The sequence below is a fragment of the Oppia nitens genome, unplaced genomic scaffold, assembly GCF_028296485.1.
Source record: "Oppia nitens isolate AA-2021 unplaced genomic scaffold, nextdenovo-longstitch-racon4-pilon3 scaffold3_pilon_pilon_pilon, whole genome shotgun sequence".
NCBI lineage: Eukaryota > Metazoa > Arthropoda > Arachnida > Sarcoptiformes > Oppiidae > Oppia > Oppia nitens.
In genome coordinates, this window is record NW_026533221.1 from 1,744,277 (window position 1) to 1,769,000 (window position 24,724).

A 24,724-nucleotide genomic window follows, 5' to 3' on the forward strand; every position below is an offset into this window, starting at 1 on the left:
ATTTTTTTTAAAAAAAAACTTCAATAATCTCAATAGTGGGGCTAATTTGATAATTCATTAAATCAAACGTTTAGTAAGGGGTCTGTAGTAACTCACTAATTGCCACATAGTTTCACATATAGCCCCCACCCCCCTGATGGCCAGAGAGGGGGGAGCTATAGGCGCTTACGGGCGGTAATTAAAATAAATTTTTATAACATAAATCAAAATACATATATTATTATTAATAATAAAAATATCAATAATAAAAACATTAATAATAAATAGCCTATATTACGGAAATAGTAAAAACATTAATAATTAAAATAACATAAATATTAATAAAATAATAATAATATTACCGGTAATAACACAAAAATAATAACAACTTACAGGTAATAATTAAAATAATAATTATAATAATACCTGTAATAAAATAATTATATTAATAACTTATAAGAAAATAAAACAAATGGTTAAATAAGAGACAATCAAAATCCGGTATCAATTGGTTTCTCCTCTAATTCTTCGCGAAAGTTGTATATCTCTGGGCATTATTGTCACTCTTTTGGCGTGAATTGCGCACAGATTTGCGTCTTCGAACAGTCCGACCAGATATACTTCGGCTGTCTCTTGAAGTGCCGAAAGGGCGGCCGTTTGAAACAATAGATTGTCACTGATTTGGGCAGCGATTTCGCGAACCAATCGCTGAAACGGTAGTCTCGGTATCAGCAGTTCGCACGTCTTCTGGTATCTTCTGATATCTCTCAGTGCAATAGTTCCCGGTCTGTGTCGTCTGTACGGCGGCCGTCGCTTGACTTGTTGTCCACTATCGCCAGTACTTATGTGACCATTTGATGATCGCTTTGTTTGCAATATACGATTCAATCGATCGGACGCTTCGATTGCAAACTGCGACGATCGTTGAGTACTGGCCGACAAATCATCGGTCGACTCGTTGTCCACTACTTGTTGATTCGGTGTTTGAGCGGACATCACATGTTGTTGACCAACATCACCACCGCCACCACCACTAGTCGATGGCCAATACACTAGTTGTTGGTCGCGCGCCACTCCCGACGTACTCTTTCTGGCCATTTGTGGTTTCGGCTTAATTAATCGGTAATCGGTTTTCGCTGCGACTTGTTTTTGGCGAACCATTGTTTGTTGGGTTTTGTTTTCAGTAATGATTATCAAATTGTGGGATCAATTTGAGTGATAATTAACACAAAATACAACAACAAATCAATTGAAAACAAATTTTTGAAAACAAATACCAAAAAAATAATAAATAAAAAGTTATGAATCAATCAATTGTTTGAATCAATTGTTCGAATAAATGCTTCGAAAGCTTTAGTTATATAACACTATTCTATAGATTAGATTCAAGAGTTGAAACTTTTTTATTGTAAAAAAAACTTAATGTTAGGGACCGTCTAGTAATTTAGGATTTAAAAAATTAATAAAATAATAGTAAGTTTTTAAAAAAAAAAATAATTAAATTAATTTTTCTATATATAAAGTCTATGTATATATAAGTTGTCGATTATTTGTTAGAAAATAGAAATATATTAAATACATAGAAAATAAATTTAAAAATATTTAATGTTATTTTTTTTGAGTTTTATTTTAGTAAAAAATTTGCAATAATATTATATAATGTTAGTATTTTTTCCCATTTTATTTATTATTAAGCAATAGAATCTATAAAACTATTTTTTTTATATATAAATCTATTCAATAGATTTATATAAAAAAAATAGTTTTATCAATAGTATTGCGCAATCTATTGTAGCAATTTGTGTACTAAATTTTTTTCGACCCCCAGTTAATACCTCCCTTTTATCAGCTATAAAACCTCCTCTAATTGGTTGAGTCAATACTGACAGTAGTTTCAATATCTAGTGAACTGTTCGATTATATACAATATAAAACTTATAGTTTCATATGGTGGGATTAACCAATAGTGGATATGGGAAAAGGGTAAGCACTGAGGGGAAGCATTAATACATATAAAGCTATCAATAGTGATTGCGCAATAACATTGAAATAAAAATTTTAGAGTTTCCAACAAAAATATAAAAAATAAGGAAAGTTGTATTTTGTTTATTATATAATTTTTAAATTTTTATTCATTACTAATTTCTTTAATTTTTAATTTTTATTAATTTAATATTAAATTTATATTTAATTAATAAGTTATTTATCAAAATTTGTTTTATTTTTCTAATTTGTATGTATTATTATTTAGTACTCCAAATAAAATATAATTTGGTCACTCTAATTTTTCATACTCTATGATCCCACCATATGAAACTATAAGTTTTACATTGATTATATACAAAACCAAAACAATAGCACCAAACGCACCACAAGCACATAGATTTATCATAGATTACACTTAATATATATACATACAAATAAAAAATAGTATGTATAATAACTATGGTAACAATTAGTCTATGCTTTGTCAAAAACTCCGCCCCTCTAAACATTAAACACCTAATATTAGATAATTATTTATTGTTTTGGTTTTGAATATAATCAAACAGTTTTTTCTTTAAACTAAATCTGTACTAATAATCACATTTTACACGTTATTTGTGTACAACAATACTGTATTATATTAACAGCAAAATGGCTGCAAAAGCAAGTCTTGTCTCCAAAGTCTCCAAACAGATCCCGATTCTCATCGACAGTAAGTCTATTATTATTATTACCCGTCAATACAGACATAGCTAACTACTTATTTATCTATTGCCGCACCCGACCCGACCCGAACCCGAACCCGTTGGCCACACAACAGAGTCTAAGCCCAAGTTGGCAACATTTGTCCGCTACGCCAAGGTCGAACTGATACCGCCGAACCCGACGGAAATACCGCAGATTGTGGCCGGTTTCAAGAATCTGGTTACCGGTGTCCGATCGGGTCGATGGCGACAGTTATCTGTTAGCCAGGCCTGGCTCAACACATTGATCACTGTTGAGGTTGTCTGTTGGTTCTTTGTCGGCGAAGTTATCGGTAAACGACATCTTATCGGTTACGATGTCTAACACACGGACAGACACAGACACACACACTATAGTAGTATCACTTTAATTGTTCCACTTATTAATATGATTAGTGGATGAGATATAATAATTGATTGTTTAATAACATTATATATAATGATTTGAATTGAAATTATTATTATTTAGTTTTATTATTATTATTATTATTATATAATATTGTATTTCAATGTTTGTTTGGTTTCATATATATATATGTAAATCAATTGTAGAAATTAATTAATTAAAATAATAAATAGGTTTTAAATTATAATTATTTTTAATTATTTAGTGATTTAAATAATATATGATATTTTGATGTCACGTTGTTTATGGATGACAGCATTGGATCACATGTTTATACTGTATATTACAGTATTGTATGTGAAAAATATAAACACATTTTCAAAACACTTGAAATGCAAAAACTTAAACAAACAAACAAAATGTGATTTCAATTATAATATTGTTTTTTTTTTAAATTAAATTTAATACCAATTGATATTAATCGGTAATTATCGGTAATTAATTTGTTTTTGGACATCATCTGCAAGTCATGCAGTCATTAATTATAAGTAGTAGTAGTAAACAGACAAACAATATTTGTTGTCATTGTTTGTCGCGACTACTGATGATTAAGAATAGATGGACACAAACAACAACCACTAGACAACAGTTGAGGTCATTGTCCACTAAATGGCCAGAAGCTACCGATACGGTCATAAAACAACAGCCGAAGAAAGGAGGCGGTGGAGGAGGAAAACAGCCTAATCTAAAGCCCAAACAATTTCCCCGATTGTTGAAAGATTTGGACAGATTTGATAAGAAGCTGTCGGCTGCGGCTGCGAAAAATTTGCGATCAATCGGTACCGGTCTAACAGATTTGGACATTGTTACCGCTACCGAAATGGGTACCGACGAGGCCAGCTTTGATTTGCTCGAGAGTTCTGCCGGCGTATCCGACTATAGTCTGGATCAATGGTTGGACACCGATCTGAATGTTTTGGCTCCCGAAGTCGAGGAACAACAGCTGTTTGTCGATGACATTGATGTCGATGGCGGCGCCGCCAAAAGTGATACAAAAAGTGACAAGAAATCATCGAAAACGAAAAAACAGTCAAAGAATTCTATAAAACAGGAAGAGATTCGCCGACAGCTAAAGGATATGGATTTGATGTCCAAGTCGTCGAGTCTGAGATATGCACTGAAAAGTTATCTCTATTCATGTATTTATGCAGATATGGTACCGAAAGCTCATTCAGTACTACTATACTATCGTAGCAAACAATTGCGTACCAAACGGCTCAAAGAGATGGACAAAGAAACCCTACCGATCAATGTTTCCGTTTATAATATTGTACTGAAAGGTTGGGCACTGAAAGGAAAGACTGGAAAAATCAAAGAGTTGTTTGCATTTATGAAGTCATCAAATGTCGAACCGAACACCGAATCGTTTGCCTATTATTTATTGTCATTGTCTCGACAGACGACAACAACGACAACTGTTACCAAAGATGACATAATGGAAGTGATAAACCAATTGAATAACTATAGCTTAAGCTTAGGATCACTGTTCGAGAGGTGTTGTCTTAGTGTCGATGAAAAGAAAGCTATTCACCGATTGTTGAGTACTATAATTACGAATCCAAAGCTAAATAGTCTAAGTTTTGCCGATCGATATTCGTGTAAATTAGCCGAAGAAGTGGATAAAATTGAGCAAAAATTTTATAATCCGTGCGAAGGCGTCGACTTGAGTTCACTGGAGTCATCAGTCGAGCAACAGTTTGCACTGGAAATTCAGGGCAATGTTATTATCAAATCGATTGCCGCAGAGGACACGGATGTCAGTGAAAATACCAGAAATTTTTTGAAAAATCAATGGATGAAAACGGAAAACGAATGGCGCGAATCATTGAAACAATCATTTGTTACACAAATCAAAGGATTTCAGTATCAATCAAACGAAATCAATGGTATGACTTTGTATCCGTATTTAGTTGTTTTGGACACAAACTATTATATCGATGCCATCATCGAAGAGATTAAACTCTGTGCCAATATGAGCGAATACTATAGTCCGCCGTTGGCCACACTGTTTGCCAATGTCGGCAAACGGGTAATGTTGCGCTATTTAGTTAAGGCACACATCCGAGATGGTACGGCTCAAGACTTTCAACAATTATACAGCGACTATATCCGATACTTTCAGAATCCTCAGATGACCACTGCGGACAATCCGCGTCAGTATTGGCAACAATTGATGCTTAAGAACGAACACTTTTACAATGAAAACTCTCGGGACAAACAGTGGCCATATCATGTACAGGTCGGTGTCGGCAAATTTCTCTACGATTTGATTATCAAAGAAGTCAAAATCGATGTCAACGTAATGAAACCGAACTGTAAGTCACAGAGAAAAGTGGCCGCTTTCGGTATTACCTACAAACCGATTGGTAATCTAAGATATCAGCGCGAATTTCGTGCCCATCCAGTGGTCATCAAATTGCACCGAAAAGCCTGTTTAGATAAACTTGTATTCGATATCAATATGTTGCCAATGCTATGTCCGCCGACACCGTGGATTTCACCGAAATTTGGCGGCTATTTGCTCAATAAAACCGATTTTGTCCGAATGCCCGAAACACATCAAAAGTGGATGTATAACCGATACGATAGGCAAAAATTGTATCCAACTTTCGATGCACTCAACTATCTATCGATGTGTCCCTGGATTCTCAATAATTCTGTAAATAATAGCAAAATTTTATATTATTTTTTGTGTTTTATAAATATTTTATATAATTAAATGAAATAATGTTTTTGTTTAACCTATAATTTATAGGTTTTAGACGTCGCTATTCACTATTTCCGTAATAAAGGCAATAAGACTCTGGAAATTCCTAAACCACTTTCAGAGTTTCCTATTTTACCGAAAATTGATGTGTATGTGACCCCATCCCACCCCCAATAACTGTTGCCATAAATATTATTAATTAAATTTATACGGTAATTAATTGTTGATTATTGTTTTTTTTCGCCCCGAAACTATCAGATCGATGGACAAAAGTGATAAAATTCATGTCTATCGACAACGAAATCAAATGAAACGAGAAATGGCCGAAATGTATAGCTTGTGGTGTAATTGTCTCTATAAGCTCTCGATTGCTAATCATGTAATAACAAACAAACAAATAATTTAATTATTATTTAAACAATTAATTATATATATATTTTTGATAATTTATTAGTTTCGTAACAAAGTATTCTGGTTTCCCAATAATATGGACTTTCGCGGCCGAGTATATCCAGTTCCTCCTCATTTCAATCATTTGGGCAACGACTTGACCCGATCGCTGATACTGTTTGCTAAGGGACAGCCACTCGGCGATCGGGGACTCGATTGGCTGAAAATTCATTTAATCAATTTGACCGGTGCTAAGAAACGGTCGTCGATTAGTGAACGCCTGGCCTTTGCCAACGAAATTATGCCATTGATTATGGATTCAGCCGATAATCCCATGGAAGGCTGCAAATGGTGGCAACAAAGTGACGAGCCGTGGCAGACGCTGGCCTGTTGTATGGAAATTGCCAAAGCTGTCCGCAGTCCCGATCCCAAACAATACGTTTGTCATTTTCCAGTACATCAGGACGGATCGTGTAACGGTCTCCAGCACTACGCGGCACTCGGTCGCGATCAGGCTGGAGCCGAATCGGTAAATCTGCATCCGGCCGACCGACCCAAAGATGTCTACAGCGATGTGGCCGCACTGGTCGAAAAGTCGCGTCTGAAAGACGCTGCCGATGGACACGAAATTGCCAAATTGCTCGATGGTTATGTCAATAGGAAAACGGTTAAACAAACAGTGATGACCTATGTATACGGTGTTACCCGTTTTGGTGCCAAACTTCAGATATTCAAACGTCTGAAAGAAACGGATAGTTTTCCGAAAGACAAGGCATTCTCAGCGGCCGTCTATTTGGCACATAAGACCTTCCAGTCTATAGGGGAAATGTTTACCGAAACCCGTTCCATACAGGACTGGTTTACCGACTGTGCCCGACAGATATCGAAAGTCTATGAAAAACCGGTCGAATGGGTTACACCGTTGGGATTTCCAGTAGTCCAACCCTATCATAAAGCGAAGACAAAGTTTGGCGAAACATTTCTTGTAATTTATATCTTCTTTTTTAAAAAAAAAATCCTAAATAATTACCGTAAATATAATTATGTTTTAACTAATAATCTAATTATTTGTTATCAGGGTATAGGAAATGAGACAACTTTGAAATATTTGAGTCGATCCGATGCCTTCCAGTAAGTGATTGATTACAATATTTAAAAAAATATCAATTTTTTTTTAAATCAATAATATCGACATTTTTATTAATAAATATTATTTTTTTTACTGTAAATAGAAAACCAAATTCATTGAAACAGAAGAATGCATTTCCGCCTAATTTTATCCATTCGCTGGACTCGTCGCACATGATGTTGACAGCCATGCAGTGTCATCGCAATGGTATAACATTTGCATCGGTTCACGACTGTTTCTGGACACATCCCAATTGTGTGGAACTGATGAACCGCTACTGTCGACAACAGTTCATTGCCCTGCATTCGGAACCGATACTCGACGAACTGTCCCAGCATTTTATCAATGTATACGGTTCGTTGCCGACGGCGGCCACAATGTCGGCTAATGTGACCAAAAATGAGTTGCAAAAAATCCAGGAACTGATGGCCAGAAAAATGAAAAAAGGAGACTTTGTTTTGGATAATGTCTACAATTCTATCTATTTTTTCAGTTAATTTAGAGTTTTTTTTCTGGAGTTTAAATATTTTTTTAGTTCATATTTTTTTTTTAATTTAAACAAAAATCATTGAAAATAAAGTATAGCTAAAGTTATATATATATATAAATCATTTGTAATTTAGATACTACTAGTCCTTTCACACACCCACACCCACCCCACACCACCCCCATAACTACTACAGTAGTTTTGTTATATACTTAATAATCATAGATTTATTATTAAAATTAAATTACCGGTATTTTTTTGACAATTAATTATCTATATAGATTAAATTATACATGTTTTGATATAATAATTTTGAATAAAATGCAAATATAAATTTTATTATAAATATACTGTAATTTTTTTTGGTTGTTTTGTTTGGATTAGTCCAATAAAATTGTTAAATCTTACATTAACTGTACTGTACTGTACAGATATCATAAACCACTAATAGACGACACGCCCACCCCATCAATATCTAACTTACCACACCCCTCACCCCCGCACACTAATCTACTGTATAGACAGTACAGTATATATTTTTTTTGATGTCATAACATTTTTTGCATGTATACTAATACTTTAAATAATTTTTTCTTACAGATATTATAATAATTATATTTTATTTTTTTTCTGCTACTATTAAATAATTAAATGATATGCTATAATATACAGTAAAATATTTATAAATATATTTATATATATATATTTATTAGACTAATATTGTAGTGAAAATTTGTTTTGTCAAAATCACGTGACTAGGGATGGGGAGATTTTACACTAGTACTGTATATTGATTTTGATTGATACCGGAGCGCACAGTTAGCTAGTTATCCTCCCCATGGAAAGCTTATAAGTGCTTATCTATTATATATATATATAATATAAAACTTTTATGATTCATACTATGGATTTTTTTCCATACCATAGCTAACTCATTGAATCTTTTAAAAATAAAATATTTTTAGTTAAAATAAAATATTATATTAACAATAAAACACACACAAAAATTTACATAAAAAACATTATTTAATTTAAGTTATTAAATTCACTAGCTAATTTATTATTAAGTTTGATTATCAATTGGTAAATAATTATTATGATAATTTTAAATAGTATTAATAAAATATTATGATTTATTTAGAAAACAAATTTAATATACAGTAAAAAATTAATTAATTAATTAGTAATAAAAAAATATGATGATTATTATCCAAAAAAAAGAGAGATAATATCATAGAAACTAAATAATTAATAATAATAGTATCTAAAAAGCAACTTAATATTAAACATAAAATAAATATCAAACATTTTTAATTAATACCCAATACTATAGTTTTCTGCTATAGTGTAAATAATATATTATTAATAATAGTTATTTAGAAAAAATATAATGTCAAAAAAAATAAAAAATTTAATAATAATAAAAAACTATCATGTTGATTTAACATGTTGAGCATATTTCACTAAATAAAACTAAATGTATGAAATAGTATATATATTATAATAGGTAGTAAACTCTCAAATTTCCTATTGATAATAATATAAAAAAATCATTGATTTAGGGGGGAATGGGCGAGGGGGTCGATAATACCCAGTGTGCATTTATATGTAGGTTATATCAATAGATTTTTTTTGTCACTCTACACATTAAATAAGTTATTATTGGATTTTTTTAGCTCTCTCTCTCTCTCTCTCTCTCTCTCTCTCTTTATATATATATATATATATTATATACAATTTGTATTATATTTTTATTCCCATTGAGTTTTATCTACTATAACAATGACATACATACACACACACAACAAATCACATATACCAATACTACACAATACATTATACACAGTGATGCACACACACACACACATATACACATACACACACACACACACACACATACATACACACACACACATACATACATACACACACATATATACACACACATACATACAGGAAATTAATACATATTTATAATGCATAGTTGTAATACTTTAACAGTACAGTACAACTCATTTAATTTCAAACAAACAAAAATTTATATGAGTGTTTTAACAACAACATAAAAAAATCGTCCATGTCAAAAAAAATAAAAATAATTAAAAATATTTTTTAAAAATAATTAAAATTTTCGAAAAATGTACATGATGATAAATCATTGTGTTCTATGGGGTGGTGTGGTAGTGTGGGAGATAGCACATACACACACAATTGAGCCAATGTACCATACTAAATTAGATGATTGACAGGTGGGTGTGACCCACTAATTCAGCATACGATTGGTCCATATCATTGGCCTATAATTAGACACCTATAGGGAGATTATGGGAGGCCTGAGCCATACGATTGGCTAATATGTTTGAGAGCAAGTGATGTACAGTTTTTAAATAGCCTTTTTTTTTAATTTTAAACAATACTCTAAAAACGGGGACATATTTAGCCATACAATTAATGCGTTACGTTGTATATGAAATCTAGTTAAGACTGTTAATGCAATACACGAATGATGTTACGCTTACTAATTTCGGGGGACAACAACTGTCAAGTGTTTGTTATATATATATACAGTATATACTATTTTTGATGCCATTTTGTGTGTGTGTGTGTGGTTTTTATATATATGCCAGGGTTGTGAAAATACATGGTTTTGAATTTTGACTTTGTACAGTTTAATATGTATTTATACATTAAAAAAACTAATTTATACTACATGTTAAAAAATTAATTTTAAAAAGAAAATATTTAGTAACAAAAATATAATTTTGCTAGAAAATGCATTGTTTTTTTTAAATAATAATAATATTGATTTAATAATTTAAAATAAAAAAAAATTAAATCTATATTTATTATAAAAAAAACATAACATTTACTTTGCATATATGGTGGCGCTAAATTTGTTTTGTAAACCAAATTGGCCATGTATTATACATTCTATTCTATTATACACAGTGTATCATACATTCTATTATACAAATATTTTTGTTTCCGCCAACACTAATATATATATATATACAGTACTACAGAGACTGTACAGTAAAAAAAAACACATAAATATATACTTAATATATATATATATATTCTAACAAAACGTAAGGCTTTATTGTTTTCAGCCAATCGTTTGTTTAGATTTTTATAGTCAGCAGTCAATAGCCATACACTTAGACTACAACTATAACTACTGTAATAATAATACCCAACCAGTCGTTTGTTTTGTCTGTATATATATGTGTATATGTTTTGTTTGGACCAATTGTGGTGATCATTGGATTTTGTTTGTTGTTTTTGATTAGTGTGGACACAAACAGACCAAACAGATTATATATAAATATATACAATACGTGACACCGACCGATGTCGATGACCAACGAATCGTCATCAACAACATCATCATCAGCAGCAACAGCAGTAGTATCATCGGCAACGGTGGCCAACAATAATAGTAATAACAATAATAGTATCAACAATTCGACAACAAATGTATTGCCAATGAGTGGTCAATCATCGATAGTGACGGTCAATGCAACGGTAACGCCGACTGCAGTCGTAATGAGTTCGGCGGCCGCTATGCCGTCGACATTGACGGCCTCAACAGTGACCAGTCAAGTACAACAACAACAACAGCCCACTATGGTTCAGACAATGGTCAACAATACGGCTGTCGTTGCGGCCGCCAATCAGCAACAGATTGTCACTTCATCGCAACAACAACAGCAGCAACAGCTGATCCCGACGTCGCAGACAAATCACTTGAACACAAACCACGGTCTTATTGCTCAATCGATTGGCACTGCCATCACATCGGTGGCCAGTCATCATCCGACCGTACATATGGCGGCACAGCAGTCGCAAACCAATACTATGCAGTCGCTAATTCAGACGTCGATGCCTCAGGCGGCCAACCAGATGAGCGTTGCCATGTCATCCCTACCGCAAGTCCAGATGATTCAGCAGCCGTTGGGTGCCGCTGGCGGACCCTTTCAGTTTCAGCAGGTCTATCCGCAACAGATGCTATTGCCGGGCAATCTGACCATCCAGAATCTGCCGTTCGGCACAACCAATCAGGGCCTATCCCTACAGATACCGTTTACGGGTGCCGGCGCACTGAATACGGGCGGTATGCCTATTACAACGATTGCGGCCAAACAGCCAATCATGTCGAAAGGTGTGGCCATATCGCCGCTGCCGAACTCGCATCAGATGCTATCGCAGATCAAGCCGAATACGATTGGCGCACAAAATGCACAGTTACTGAAACAGATGATACCGGGCCAACAATTTTTGTCCAATTCGGCGACCAACCAGACAGTGGTCATCAGTCAACTGTTGCCGCAGAGTCATCATCATCAGCACCATTCGATGCCGCAGTCTATACTTCCGGCCACCAAAGGCATGGATATTCCCAAAGGAAAACCATTCGTAAGTTTTACACTTTTAGTTAATATTGCTTTTTGTATAATATGTGTCCATTCATTCAATTGCTTTAATTTGATTTAATTAATGATTATGTTTGCACGTGTTTTTTGTTGTTGTTATGGTGGTGCGCGCGCGTGTGTGAATTGTAGGGTACGGGTAGTGCTCGTCTTTATGGTAGTAATAAGGTTTGTGTGTTTTTTTTTGTTTTGTTGATAATTTTGTTTCATTTAAAAAATAAATCTGTAATTTGTTTGTGTAATGCATGTTATACTGTATATAAAAAACCGTAAACTTTCCAAAAAAAATATCAATATATTTATTAATTTTTTCCAAAAAAAAAAATAAACCACAGATGCTGTCCAACAGCGGTGCCATACAGCCGAAGTCGTCACCGATACTTCCGGCCACATCGATCTCATCGCCACTGTTGGCCAGTTCTCAGTTCAAGAATTTCACAACAAATCACGCCAACACTGCTCAACTGATTGCCACACAGACACCGTCGGGACAACTGATTACCAATCAACAGATATTCGGCGGTTCGTTTCAGACCATACAACCTGGTCTGACGTGGACTACCGGTCCTCAGTCGACACTGGTTTCATCGCCCAATGGACCCATATTTATTCGCGGACCGGGACAAGGCGGCGAACATATGTTCATATCGACGTCCAACATATCCAGTCCGCACATTCAAACTGTATCGATGGCACCGCCGATGAATATGCAGTCGGCGAGTCAGGCAATACATATGAATACTGCACCGAATCAATCGCAACCCACTCATCTAACCACAACCATACAGCCGATTCCGGTATCCACTCATATTAGTAGCGCACCGAACATCACCACCAGTACAGCTACCACATCCTTAGTCACTACTACACTGCCGACGGCTATAGCACCCGCCCCGACACCACCGACTGCTACAAAGTCGCGTAACATTAGACAACAATCTAGTATTGCCACACAAACTAATACGGCAGCCAATGCTCAAAAACAACACCCGGAAAGTACTTCTTCATCGTCGACGACACCATTGAAAGCAATAGCACCGGCAAAACCCAAACCCAGTCCACAACAACAACAACAGCCAGTGTCTCAAAGTAGTAAAACTGTGAATAAAGAGTCGTCGGTTGCAACCACCACTACCACACGTTCGACAGGTGTCGGTGCCACTCAAACAACAATAAACCAGTCGACAATAGCGACAGCCGTGGTGGCGGCTACTACGCCATCAACTAAAGCCGATGCCGGCAATCAGACAACCAGAGTATCGGTGGCCACTGAGACACCACCGAAAACCAATTCACAATCACAAATGTCAAACAATCGTTTTATTAGTGATAACCACAACAACAACAGTAGTAGTAGTAGCAGTAGTACTACTACTAATACCACCACCAACACCATCAACAACAATAACAATTTGAACAAACATATTGGCGTTAAGAGTACCACCACTAGCTCCACGGGTACTGATATGAATCATACGAAGAACAACAATAGCAGTACGAATGCTGCCGATGTTAGTCACGAAATAAAATTAGTAACGAAACGAGTGGTCGAAAAGAGAGACGCATCGACCGGTGAGGAGAATGAGATGCTATATTCGCAGCACAACAACCATAAATCGGTGCACATGTCGATGACACAATCGGTGGCCAACATTATGGCAAACAACAACACATTGTTAGGCAGTAATCAGACAAATGGCCTACAAAACAGTGTGTTGTCGGATCTGAATCGTCTGGAAAGACAACCGCCCCAAAAGGCTATCGTTAAGCCACAGATATTGACGCACGTCATCGACGGTTATGTTATACAGGAGAGTGCCAATCCGTTTCCAGTTAATGGTCTGTCACAATACAACAATGAGTTTGGCAGCGGAGGCGGCGCCGCCGATGACCGTATCACCAATGGTATTATTCCGACCATTGAAAACACAAAACTATTGAGAAATTCCAATGAAAACTCTTTGCATACCACACCGTCGCCGCCATCGGCGGTACTCGCGAACAATCGGACCAAACCGGACAAACATATATGTCTTAACTGTGGCGGCAAACGCAAGTCGAGTTCAAAGAACGGCCGAATGCCTAAACGATTTTGTAGTCATCACTGTTCCGATACATTCAACGACAAGACTTCGTTGACAACAACGCCAACGGCTAACACTCAGCGGTTGTCGTTATATAACTCGGTGACCGCCCGACTCAATGATAACAATAATGATACTCAAAAGCTGAACGACGATTTGATGTCAACAAACGATAACAACAACAACAACACCACCGAAAGGCATACCGGCGATGAAAGAAAGAAAACAAAAGTATCGTCGAAGAAGTCGTCATCGATAGAAAGTGCCAACGATTTGGTCAGTGTTTTATCAAATGATTTTTTTAATTATAATTATTCGGTAAAAAACTAATGAATTGTATGATTGTATTACAGAAACTGACCAAAAACGGTGATATAAACGATGCGAACAATCATTGCAAGAATCTGCCGATGGTCGTAACAGAACCGCATCTTCTGCCGAATGTGATACCACCACAGCTGCCGCCGCAACCGGCACCGAGTGTTAACATTGTAGCGCCCGAAGAGAACAGTGCTATTGCCGGACTATATATACCTCCCGGCGGTAGAAATCCGCTTCAATGGAGTGTATGTTTTGGTTTTTTATAATTATTATTATTGAATAATTACCGTCTATTTGAATATTCAATGAAATTTTGTATTTTCTATCAAAAAAACAGGTCAGCGATGTCTACGATTTTGTACGCAATCTTCAGGGCTGTACTGAATACGCTGACGATTTTCGATCGCAAGAAATTGATGGCCAGGCCTTGATGTTGATCAAAGAGGACCACTTGATGAACACAATGAACATGAAGTTGGGTCCGGCGCTGAAGATATGCAGCAAAATCAATGCACTGAGAGATGACTGTCAGAAACAGAGTAATTAAACAGAGAAGTAGTAGAAGAAGAAGAAGAAGATGAAGACAAAGAGACATATATTTACCATTTAAATCACTTATTCATCACGAAATCATTGGTTCATTACTACATTAGATTTTAAAAGTTTTTTAATTATATATATTTCTATATTAAATATATATATAATATAAGTAATAATGATTTTCAGAGATTTTACTGAATTGATTGACTGATTGATTGATTCATTGAAATAAACAAACAAAAAGTGTATAATTTTATTTTAAATTTAAATTATATATACAATATATATATATATATATATATAAGATTTATAACCAATTTATATATATATATATTAAATTATATTACAGCAGACAAATAGCAGTTAATACTGTTTATAATTTTAAAAAATAAAATAATTATAATTTATATATAAAAATTCTATAAATATATATTTATATTGAAGGGCGTGAATCCTATCCCCTTTGAAAAACACAACAAATATATATTTTATTTAAATTAAAATTATCTAAAATAAAATAAAAATACACAATTTTAAACACACACACACACACATAAAACATTAATAAAAAATCATACTCATTATTGTCATTATAATTTAATTAATAATAAAAAATTATATGTATATATATATATATTTAAAAAAAATCATATATTTATATTTAATACTAATAATAATTGTGTAAAATTGCCATACAAATTTGCATTTTGAATTAATTTTATTAAATTAAAAAAAAAAGTAAAAGTATTCACCAACAAAAAAAAATTATTGATTATAATATTATTTACATTTTTATTTACAATAATTTATTAATTTTATTTTTTAATTAAAAAATTCTATTATATTAAGCCATAGATTTTTTTTAGAGGATATGATAAATACTTCAACAACAACAACAACAGCACCAACAACAACAAAAATTCATTATTAATTAAATCCCAAATTATGACATAAAAATAAATGTGTTTTTTCTGTGTGTGTGTGTGTTATATAATGAGAGAAAAAACTAATTATTGGTTTGTTTGCTTAAAATCCGTGATTTTTTTTTGTATGTGTTTTGTTTGATTATTCTGTTATAGGGTTGTGTGTATATGTATGTATGTATGTATGTATGTATGTATGTATGTATGTATGTATGTATGTATGTATGTATGTATGTATGTATGTATGTATGTATGTATGTATGTATGTATGTATGTATGTATGTATGTATGTATGTATGTATGTATGTATGTATGTATGTATGTATGTATGTATGTATGTATGTATGTATGTATGTATGTATGTATGTATGTATGTATGTATGTATGTATGTATGTATGTATGTATGTATGTATGTATGTATGTATGTATGTATGTATGTGTGTGTGTGTGTGTGTGTGTGTGTGTGTGTGTGTGTGTGTGTGTGTGTGTGTGTTTGTGACTGTGTGTATAAATATATATATATATATTCAGCAATAATTAGTGCTATTTTTTTAGCTCAAGGAAAACAAGTTGAGAGATCTCTCTATAATACTGTATATAATATACTGTATATTTAATATATTAGCAATTTATTAACCCGACTGACTACACACACACACACACACACACACACACACACACACACACACACACACACACACACACACACACACACACACACACACACACACACACACACACACACACACACACACACACACACACACACACACACACACACACACACAGTAAATACATGTTTATTATAAACCCTTATTTTAAAAAAAACATAAATATACACACTATAGTTAAGTTTAGTTATACTTATATACTACTGTAATACTATTATATATAGATAATTGACTCGAATATTATCTTGGTTAATTTATTATTATTTTTTTTGTTTAAAACTAATTAGTTGTAAATTTTTCACACACAAAGTAAATTACCATTTTTTCTAACAAAAAAAAATACTAACTAATAATAACAATGTAATATTTTTTTTGTGTGTTACTATTGATAATTATTAAACAGAATATGTAATATAATATATACAGTATAACAAAAAAAAAATTATTTTTTAACAAAAATTGTTAACATTGATAAATGTTATAGCTTTAAGCAACAACAACAACAAATTATTATTTTTTTAAAAAAATGCTGCTAGGTTATTGGATTTTTGTTGAAACAAAAAAGTAATTAAACAAAAAAAAATAATATTTTTTCAGTAATATTGTACATTAGAATCGTATTTTAAGTATATATATATATATATATATATTATATAATTATATAAATTATATATTTAGTGTCATATTATTTTTTTGGGAGGGGGAGAGGGGTATTGTATGTTATATAATAATAATTTATGTTTTTTTTTGTTAATTTGTAAATAGTTAGCATTTTTTTGGTTGTTGTAGAAAATATTATGTAATTTTTTTAGGCTAATTAAATACCAATTTAAAAAGAAAATTATTATGCAATTGTTTAAATAAATACTCTACTATATTGCATAATATGTTGAATTAATTTATTATTGTTGTTGACAACAACAACAACAACAAATAATAATAATATTTTCAAATATTTATTTAAAATTAAAATTAAAAATTTATTGTATTTAAATTATATATAATATTTTCTAACAAATTGTAATAATATTAGAGATTTTAATATTTAATTATAAAACTAAATATAACTTCATTAGAATATTCTTGAAATTATTTATTTTTATTATTAGTATATATAATATACTGTATATATTTGTATATAAGATTTAGTATTTATTATTTCGCTATAAAATTAAATTATAATATACTATAATTTTAAAAAAATAAATAAATAATATGATTATATCCATAAAACTGGTAACTATTGAATTAATAATAATATTTATTTGCACCGGTAGCTATCACCACTCCACAAAACAAAAAAACATGATGGTTAAATTGACAACAAAAAAAAATATATATATTTAACATATTTATATATATCTAAATAAATAAATATTATTTTATGTTAATTATAAAAATCAACGTGTTTTATCTTGAACCAAATGTGTATGTTTTTATTTTGTTTTAAAAATAAAATATGGACAATAAAAAACAATTAAATCATAGCTACCGGTGCCAGTGTCTACCAGTTAGCAGATTCTCAGTAATATTAATATTTTTATTTTTTACAAGAAAATAGTTAACGGTGTGTACAATAATATTACTTAATACTGGTATTATGTTATTGAATATTATATGTATATATCATTTATACAAAAATATAGTTTTTTTTTATAAATTATAAAATAAACAATAAAATTCAATTTAAAATGATTTATCAATTTTGTTATTATTATTATTACTATTATTACTAATATTGAACTGTAATGCATAGCTCTCTCTCTCTCTCTCTCTCTCTCTCTCTCTCTCTCTCTCTCTCTCTCTCTCTCTCTTTCATAGATATATACCAACAAAAATGCTTAACAAGTCGTTGACCTGTAATATATTGTGTGTATAATATTATATATGATATGTTGTGTTATATTAATGTTAAGTGACAGACATTATCACACAAATAGAGAGTACTGTTTGCCAACTCTTTTGCAATTTTTATCTCTCTCTCTCTCTCTCTCTCTCTCTCTCTTAATCCTCGGAAAACCGTTAACTATTCATTCAACCCTTTCCTAGAGTTTGTGTGAGTGAGAGATATATTATCCCTGAATTTCTCACAAATACTTTATATTTGATATAAATTAAAATTTATTAGTTTTAAACTACTGTTATATACATCAATAAATCACTGGCAATATATATATATATATTTAGTATATAAACAGTATATATATATATATATATATATATATATATAGTTTAATAACACGGATTTTGTCTAAAAAATTTTACACAACAACAACACTATTTATAAACCCCTATTGAATTAAACCCCTAATAAATCTAAATTTATTCACTTGTAGTATATATTAATATAATTTATTTATCAAAACTAAAAAAATTTTTGTTATATCAATTAATTATAAATTGATTGTCATATGAGAGCCATTTATTATTATTATTATTATATTAAAAATATATTAAATGCAAACACAAAACTAAAATAATAATAATAATAATATAAATTCTTGAATTTCATCTAATTTTTTTTAGGTCATAACATCTAATGTAACAACAAATTTATTAAATAACAAAAAATTAACAAAAAATTTTAGCAAAACTAAAAAAATAAATAAATTTAATCATTTAATTTATATTTAAAAAATATATTATTAACATGTCAAATATATATATATATATTTTTTTCAACCAGTATTTCAATTAAAACATGTCATATAACAACATGAATGTAATAGTGTTTATAAAATGTCAAATAATATACATATCATATCATATATTTAAAAAATAAAATAAATGTATCAGAAAAATAACAGGACATCAGAGTTTATATGATATTTCAGATGAATATATAAATACAGTAAAAAATAAAATAATAATAAAAATCACTCTTAATTTAATTGATTTATTATTTTTTATAAATCTATATTTTTTCTATTATTATTATTATTATTATTATTATTATTATTATTATTATTATTATTATTTCTATTATTTAATTTAGCTTAATATTGAAACAAATGCCTAGAATTTTGTATACAATATATAAATATATATATAAGTTATATATATATAATAATAATAATAATAATAATAATTTAATAAAAACATAGAAAATATTATTGTAATTTATAACTTAAAAATTTAATATATTTACAGTACGGTATAATACGTATATAACTTTTTATACAAATTATTATTATTATTATTATATATTTAGTTAATTACTTATATAAATTTATTAAAAAAAATTATAAGTTAAGTTCAAAAACACTTCCTGGACATCAATATTATTATTATAAATATTATCGTTTTTATTAACAATATTAATATAATTAATCAATAAGTTTTTTTTAATTATGCTGTTTATATATATTATATTTATTAAGAAAAAACTTGGCTCACACTTGTAATGTATATAAATTATATTATAATAAATTAGTTGAACACTAAATCAATCGATGATACTGTATATATATATATATGTATGTAATTATAAATTACATCAAAATTATAAGTGTATATCATCTAAAAAATTAGTACAAAATATTATATATATTTTACATATAAGTTGTTTGATGTATGCGTTTAATTACAGATAGGGAGAATAAAGTTGAAGACGTTTTTGATGAATGATTTACAAAATATGACAAATATTAGATATTATTTTTTTACTGAAAAATAATCTCCAAATATGTAAAATTGTGTGATAAAAATTATTTTAATATACGATTTAAAATTTGGTCACAATTTACTTTCAAAGTTGAAATACACTTTTAGTGATTTTTAAACAATAATTAATATTAGTATTTAATAATAATATATTTTAAAACAAAAAAAGTTATAAAAATCATAATTCCTAATAATAAATGTAAACATTAGTTTAAAAAATTGCATAAAAGTTCTAAAATTCCAAGTCAAAAGACAAATCAAATAAGTTAAACATAACTCAAATAACTGAATTTAAATTAATAATTGTAATAATAATACATATAATTAAAAAATTAAAATTAAAAACAATTAATTAGTTCTAAAACTTAAAAATCCGCATCAAAATTTTATAAAATTGCTTAAATTAATAAAGCAAAATCACATTAATATAAAAAATTATCAGCAATAAATAATTACATTAATTTACTCTAGTTAAAGTTGAGAAATAAATTATATTTTTCGCATTTTATACAGTCATGTTTAATGCATCAAAATTAAATTATAAAACAAAATTTTAATAAATATCTAAAAAACAAATATAGAAAATCTTGAAGATATACTCTATCTCATCATTGTTTAAGACTGTAAAGTTTTAGACAAAAATATTCATAATTAATTTATAGTATTTAATATTTTTTTAAAGATATCTTTAAATTAATAATATTATTTTTATTTAGAGCATATTTAGTTATTTTTTTACTATTAATACAGATTTTAACTAAAATAATAACTTTATTGTCCATAGAGATTTTAAATGGTCAAAACGACTATTGCTTTTATTAAAAATTAATTTAATTTTTTAGCAAATGATGCCTTTAAGTTTTACTATGTCCCCAAAAAATATCAGTTTTTTAATATTTAAAATACCCGTTTAAACAAACAAAAATAACTAAAATAATTTTGGTTAAAAATGTCTAAAGGTATATCTCAACTTTAAAAGTAAATTGTAGCCAAATTTTTAATTAGATTTTAAAATATTTTATATGACAACAATTTTACATATTTGCAGATTATTTTTCAGTAAAAATCTTTTATCCAATATTTGCCAAATCAAGCAAATCGTTCATCAAAAACGTCTTCAACTTTATTCTCCTCACCTGTATATTTAGGAAAATATTTTTCGTATTTATTTATTTTTTTTAAATTTATTAAAATAAAAAATAATAATTTTGTATTTTAAAGGTTAATTCAAATACAGTAATAATAATTTATAGTTATATTTTCCTTGTATGAAAAAAATATATTACTAAAACAAACATATGTTTATATAGCAATATAGTAAAATAGATTAATATTTAACTTTATTTATAAATTTAATATTTTTGATGTATATTTATAATTAATATATCTGTATATTAATACATATACATATACATACATATATACATATAAATATATAATTTAGTATATAATGTTAAATAAAAAAAATGTTTTCAACCTATTTATAAAAAGATTATTATTATTATTATTATTATTAAATAAAACATAACATAAACAGTTAACTAAAAATAATAAAAACTTATGTGTGGTGTTCAACAACAACAACAACAAAATAATTTTATGCATCTCTTAAATAATAATAATATTATATTTTAACCATTTATATAAAAACCTAAAAAATTATGGCACACAAAGTGTAAGCAGAAAAAAATAAATAAATAAAAATTAAGAAAAAGAAAATAATAACTACTTGTGATTCAAATAAAACATAAGTATATATAATATACAGTATATATATATATATATATATTCTTCAACAACAACAACAACAAAAATACGGTAATAATAATAATAATAAATAAATAAATAAAAACTTCTGGGTTTGTGTTTTGTTCACCATTTGAATCGGAGGTCAAGTTTGCTGTGAAATGATTATTAGTATTATTATTATTATTATTATTATTATTATTATTATGCACATAACATACATGAGCGCTGTAATGCAATAATTGATTGTATGTATGTATGCGTGTTTGTATATATATATATATAAATGCGTGTAAGTGTATGTATATATGTCTGAATGTGTGTGTGTGTGTGTGTGTGTGTGTGTGTGTGTGTGTGTGTGTGTGTGTGTATGTGTTGTTGTTGTGATTTGGGCCGAAAAACTACAATATCAACAACAACTACTACTACCCCACACCACACTATCACTGCCGGTATGTGTATGTGTGTGTGAGCTGACACTCTGGTACTGGTACTGGTAGTGATGGTGGTGGTGGTAGTAGTAGTGATCGGTCACATCAATTAAAAAAGCAAAAAAAAAATAAAAATAAAAATCACAACACAAACTTCAATTTGACGCCAAAAGACCTCTCTCTCTCTCTCTCTCTCTCTCTCTCTCTCTCTCTCTGCTCTCTAACTTAGAGTTCGTTGAACTTGTCTTTTCCAACGAAGAAGAATAAGAAGCACCAGAAGAGGAGGAGAGCACCAAATATATATATATATACAATATATATATATGTTATATACAGTATATATATATATATATATAACAAACTTCCGGTTAGATTGAGTGCTTGAAACTAAAAACACTAATCAGATATACAGTATATATATATACAGTGATGATTGTATGTGCAGTTGTTTTTTTTATTATTAATATTATACATATGTTTCACGCGCATAATATACCGGTACCTAACCCACCCCTCCCTCCCATATGCGTACCGTTATTATACTGTTAAGCCCTATTAGCAAAAAAAAATTAAAAATCTATCCTACCGTTATATATATACAGTATTAACCCAGGCATATATATATATATATACTGGGAATTCATATCACCAGTTGTTCAACCCATACGGGCAACTAATATTAATAATAAAAACAACAACAACAACAAAATGTATGCATATATACATACATACATATATAAAACATAACCTATCATTTTTGTTGTTGTTGCTGTTGTTAATGGTTCAACGATTATGTAAATAACGGTTTACATTGATATAAATTTTATACATACTAGTGCACAGATACACACACATTATATATATATATACCGGTACCCATGTTTAACATATAAAGACATTGCCCCATCAATATCTATACCTGTCATATTGGTTTGAGATCTACTACTAATCTACTACTAAGCCAACCATATATATATATATATATATATTAATAATATGTGTAACACTAACTCCAATAACTGGAAATATATATATATACAGTATATATATATATGTTGCATAACTGATTCAGCAACAAATGACACGACTGACCTGCCAGTGCTGGTCACGTAACTCAATGTCCCCATTTAATTGGCACCTATGGTATGCTGCTTCCTATGGCATTAGGACTAACCAACCAACAAACAACAACACCAGCCAACCTAACTGTATAACTGCTAAATAACTATTAGTTATTTGGAAAAATATTTTTTATTTTATTTTTCCAAATAAGTTACATTATTAATGCTTTTTAAATTTATTATTTTTTTTGAAAACATATATATATATATATATTAAAGAAGATGCTTGTCATGCCTTATATCATATAATATACACTATATATATATATAATGATCTGTTAATAGATATCTCAATACAAGTTCAGTGCACTTCAATGATCGCACAATACGTATACAGAAACAAAAAAAACATAACTGTTATAACACTAATAATATATACAGTAATAATAATAATAATAATAATAATAATAATAATAATAATAATAATAATAATAATAATAATAATAATAATAATAATAATAATAATAATAATAATAATAATAATAATAATAATAATAATAATAATAATAATAATAATAATAATAATAATAATAATAATAATAATAATAATAATAATAATAATAATACTGTAATAACTAATAGCAATTTTAACTAAAGTACATATAAATATTGGTTTTCATATATATATATATTATCCGCTAGTTTTTGAGTACAACAAGGAAGGAAAGGATGAGCTGTAATGAGCCATTTGATGGCACAGTCGTCAAACCCATACCCCCCCTAACAAATGTATGTGCAATGGTGTGCAGTGCCCTACCACCCAACCCAATAGCACCCATATCATCATCACCATACCGGGTCCTTTTTTAAAAAAGATAGGGGTCCTCTTTTTTGGACAAACATAATGTAATACACTTTTAACAAATCTATTCAATTATTTGGTAGAAATTTTTGTTGTTGTTGTCGTCGTTGCAGATGATGATAGTGCTGATGATATATATATATATATGACAATAGATTTAGTAA

The 24,724-nt window shown here is 29.7% G+C and overlaps 4 protein-coding genes across 5 annotated transcripts; 3 read left to right on the forward strand and 1 right to left on the reverse strand.

The window, feature by feature from the left end:
- Positions 1-481: 481 nt before the first annotated feature.
- LOC128958525 (histone H3-like) lies at positions 482-1,251 on the reverse strand. Its single transcript, XM_054304395.1, has one exon. It carries the CDS (start codon positions 1,138-1,140, stop codon positions 484-486), a length of 657 nt encoding a protein of 218 aa, XP_054160370.1. The 5' UTR covers positions 1,141-1,251; the 3' UTR covers positions 482-483.
- Positions 1,252-2,555: 1,304 nt separating this feature from the next.
- On the forward strand, positions 2,556-3,172 carry LOC128957559 (ATP synthase subunit g, mitochondrial-like). Its single transcript, XM_054303347.1, has 2 exons — positions 2,556-2,677; positions 2,786-3,172. Exons 1-2 carry the CDS (start codon positions 2,617-2,619, stop codon positions 3,031-3,033), a joined length of 309 nt encoding a protein of 102 aa, XP_054159322.1. The 5' UTR covers positions 2,556-2,616; the 3' UTR covers positions 3,034-3,172.
- A 309-nt stretch (positions 3,173-3,481) lies between these two features.
- On the forward strand, positions 3,482-7,837 carry LOC128958923 (DNA-directed RNA polymerase, mitochondrial-like). The gene is made up of 6 exons (XM_054304885.1): positions 3,482-5,773; positions 5,870-5,970; positions 6,080-6,200; positions 6,276-7,196; positions 7,290-7,342; positions 7,444-7,837. The coding sequence occupies exons 1-6, from the start codon at positions 3,584-3,586 to the stop codon at positions 7,835-7,837; spliced, it is 3,780 nt and encodes a 1,259-aa protein (XP_054160860.1). The 5' UTR covers positions 3,482-3,583.
- A 3,098-nt stretch (positions 7,838-10,935) lies between these two features.
- LOC128958894 (polyhomeotic-like protein 3) lies at positions 10,936-15,343 on the forward strand. Of its 2 annotated transcripts, XM_054304853.1 has the most exons (5): positions 10,936-12,243; positions 12,390-12,425; positions 12,593-14,617; positions 14,695-14,907; positions 15,000-15,343. In XM_054304853.1, the coding sequence occupies exons 1-5, from the start codon at positions 11,179-11,181 to the stop codon at positions 15,207-15,209; spliced, it is 3,549 nt and encodes a 1,182-aa protein (XP_054160828.1). In that variant the 5' UTR covers positions 10,936-11,178; the 3' UTR covers positions 15,210-15,343. The 2 variants fall into 2 exon arrangements, with proteins under 2 accessions (XP_054160828.1, XP_054160829.1); XM_054304854.1 differs by lacking the exon at positions 12,390-12,425.
- Positions 15,344-24,724: the final 9,381 nt, after the last annotated feature.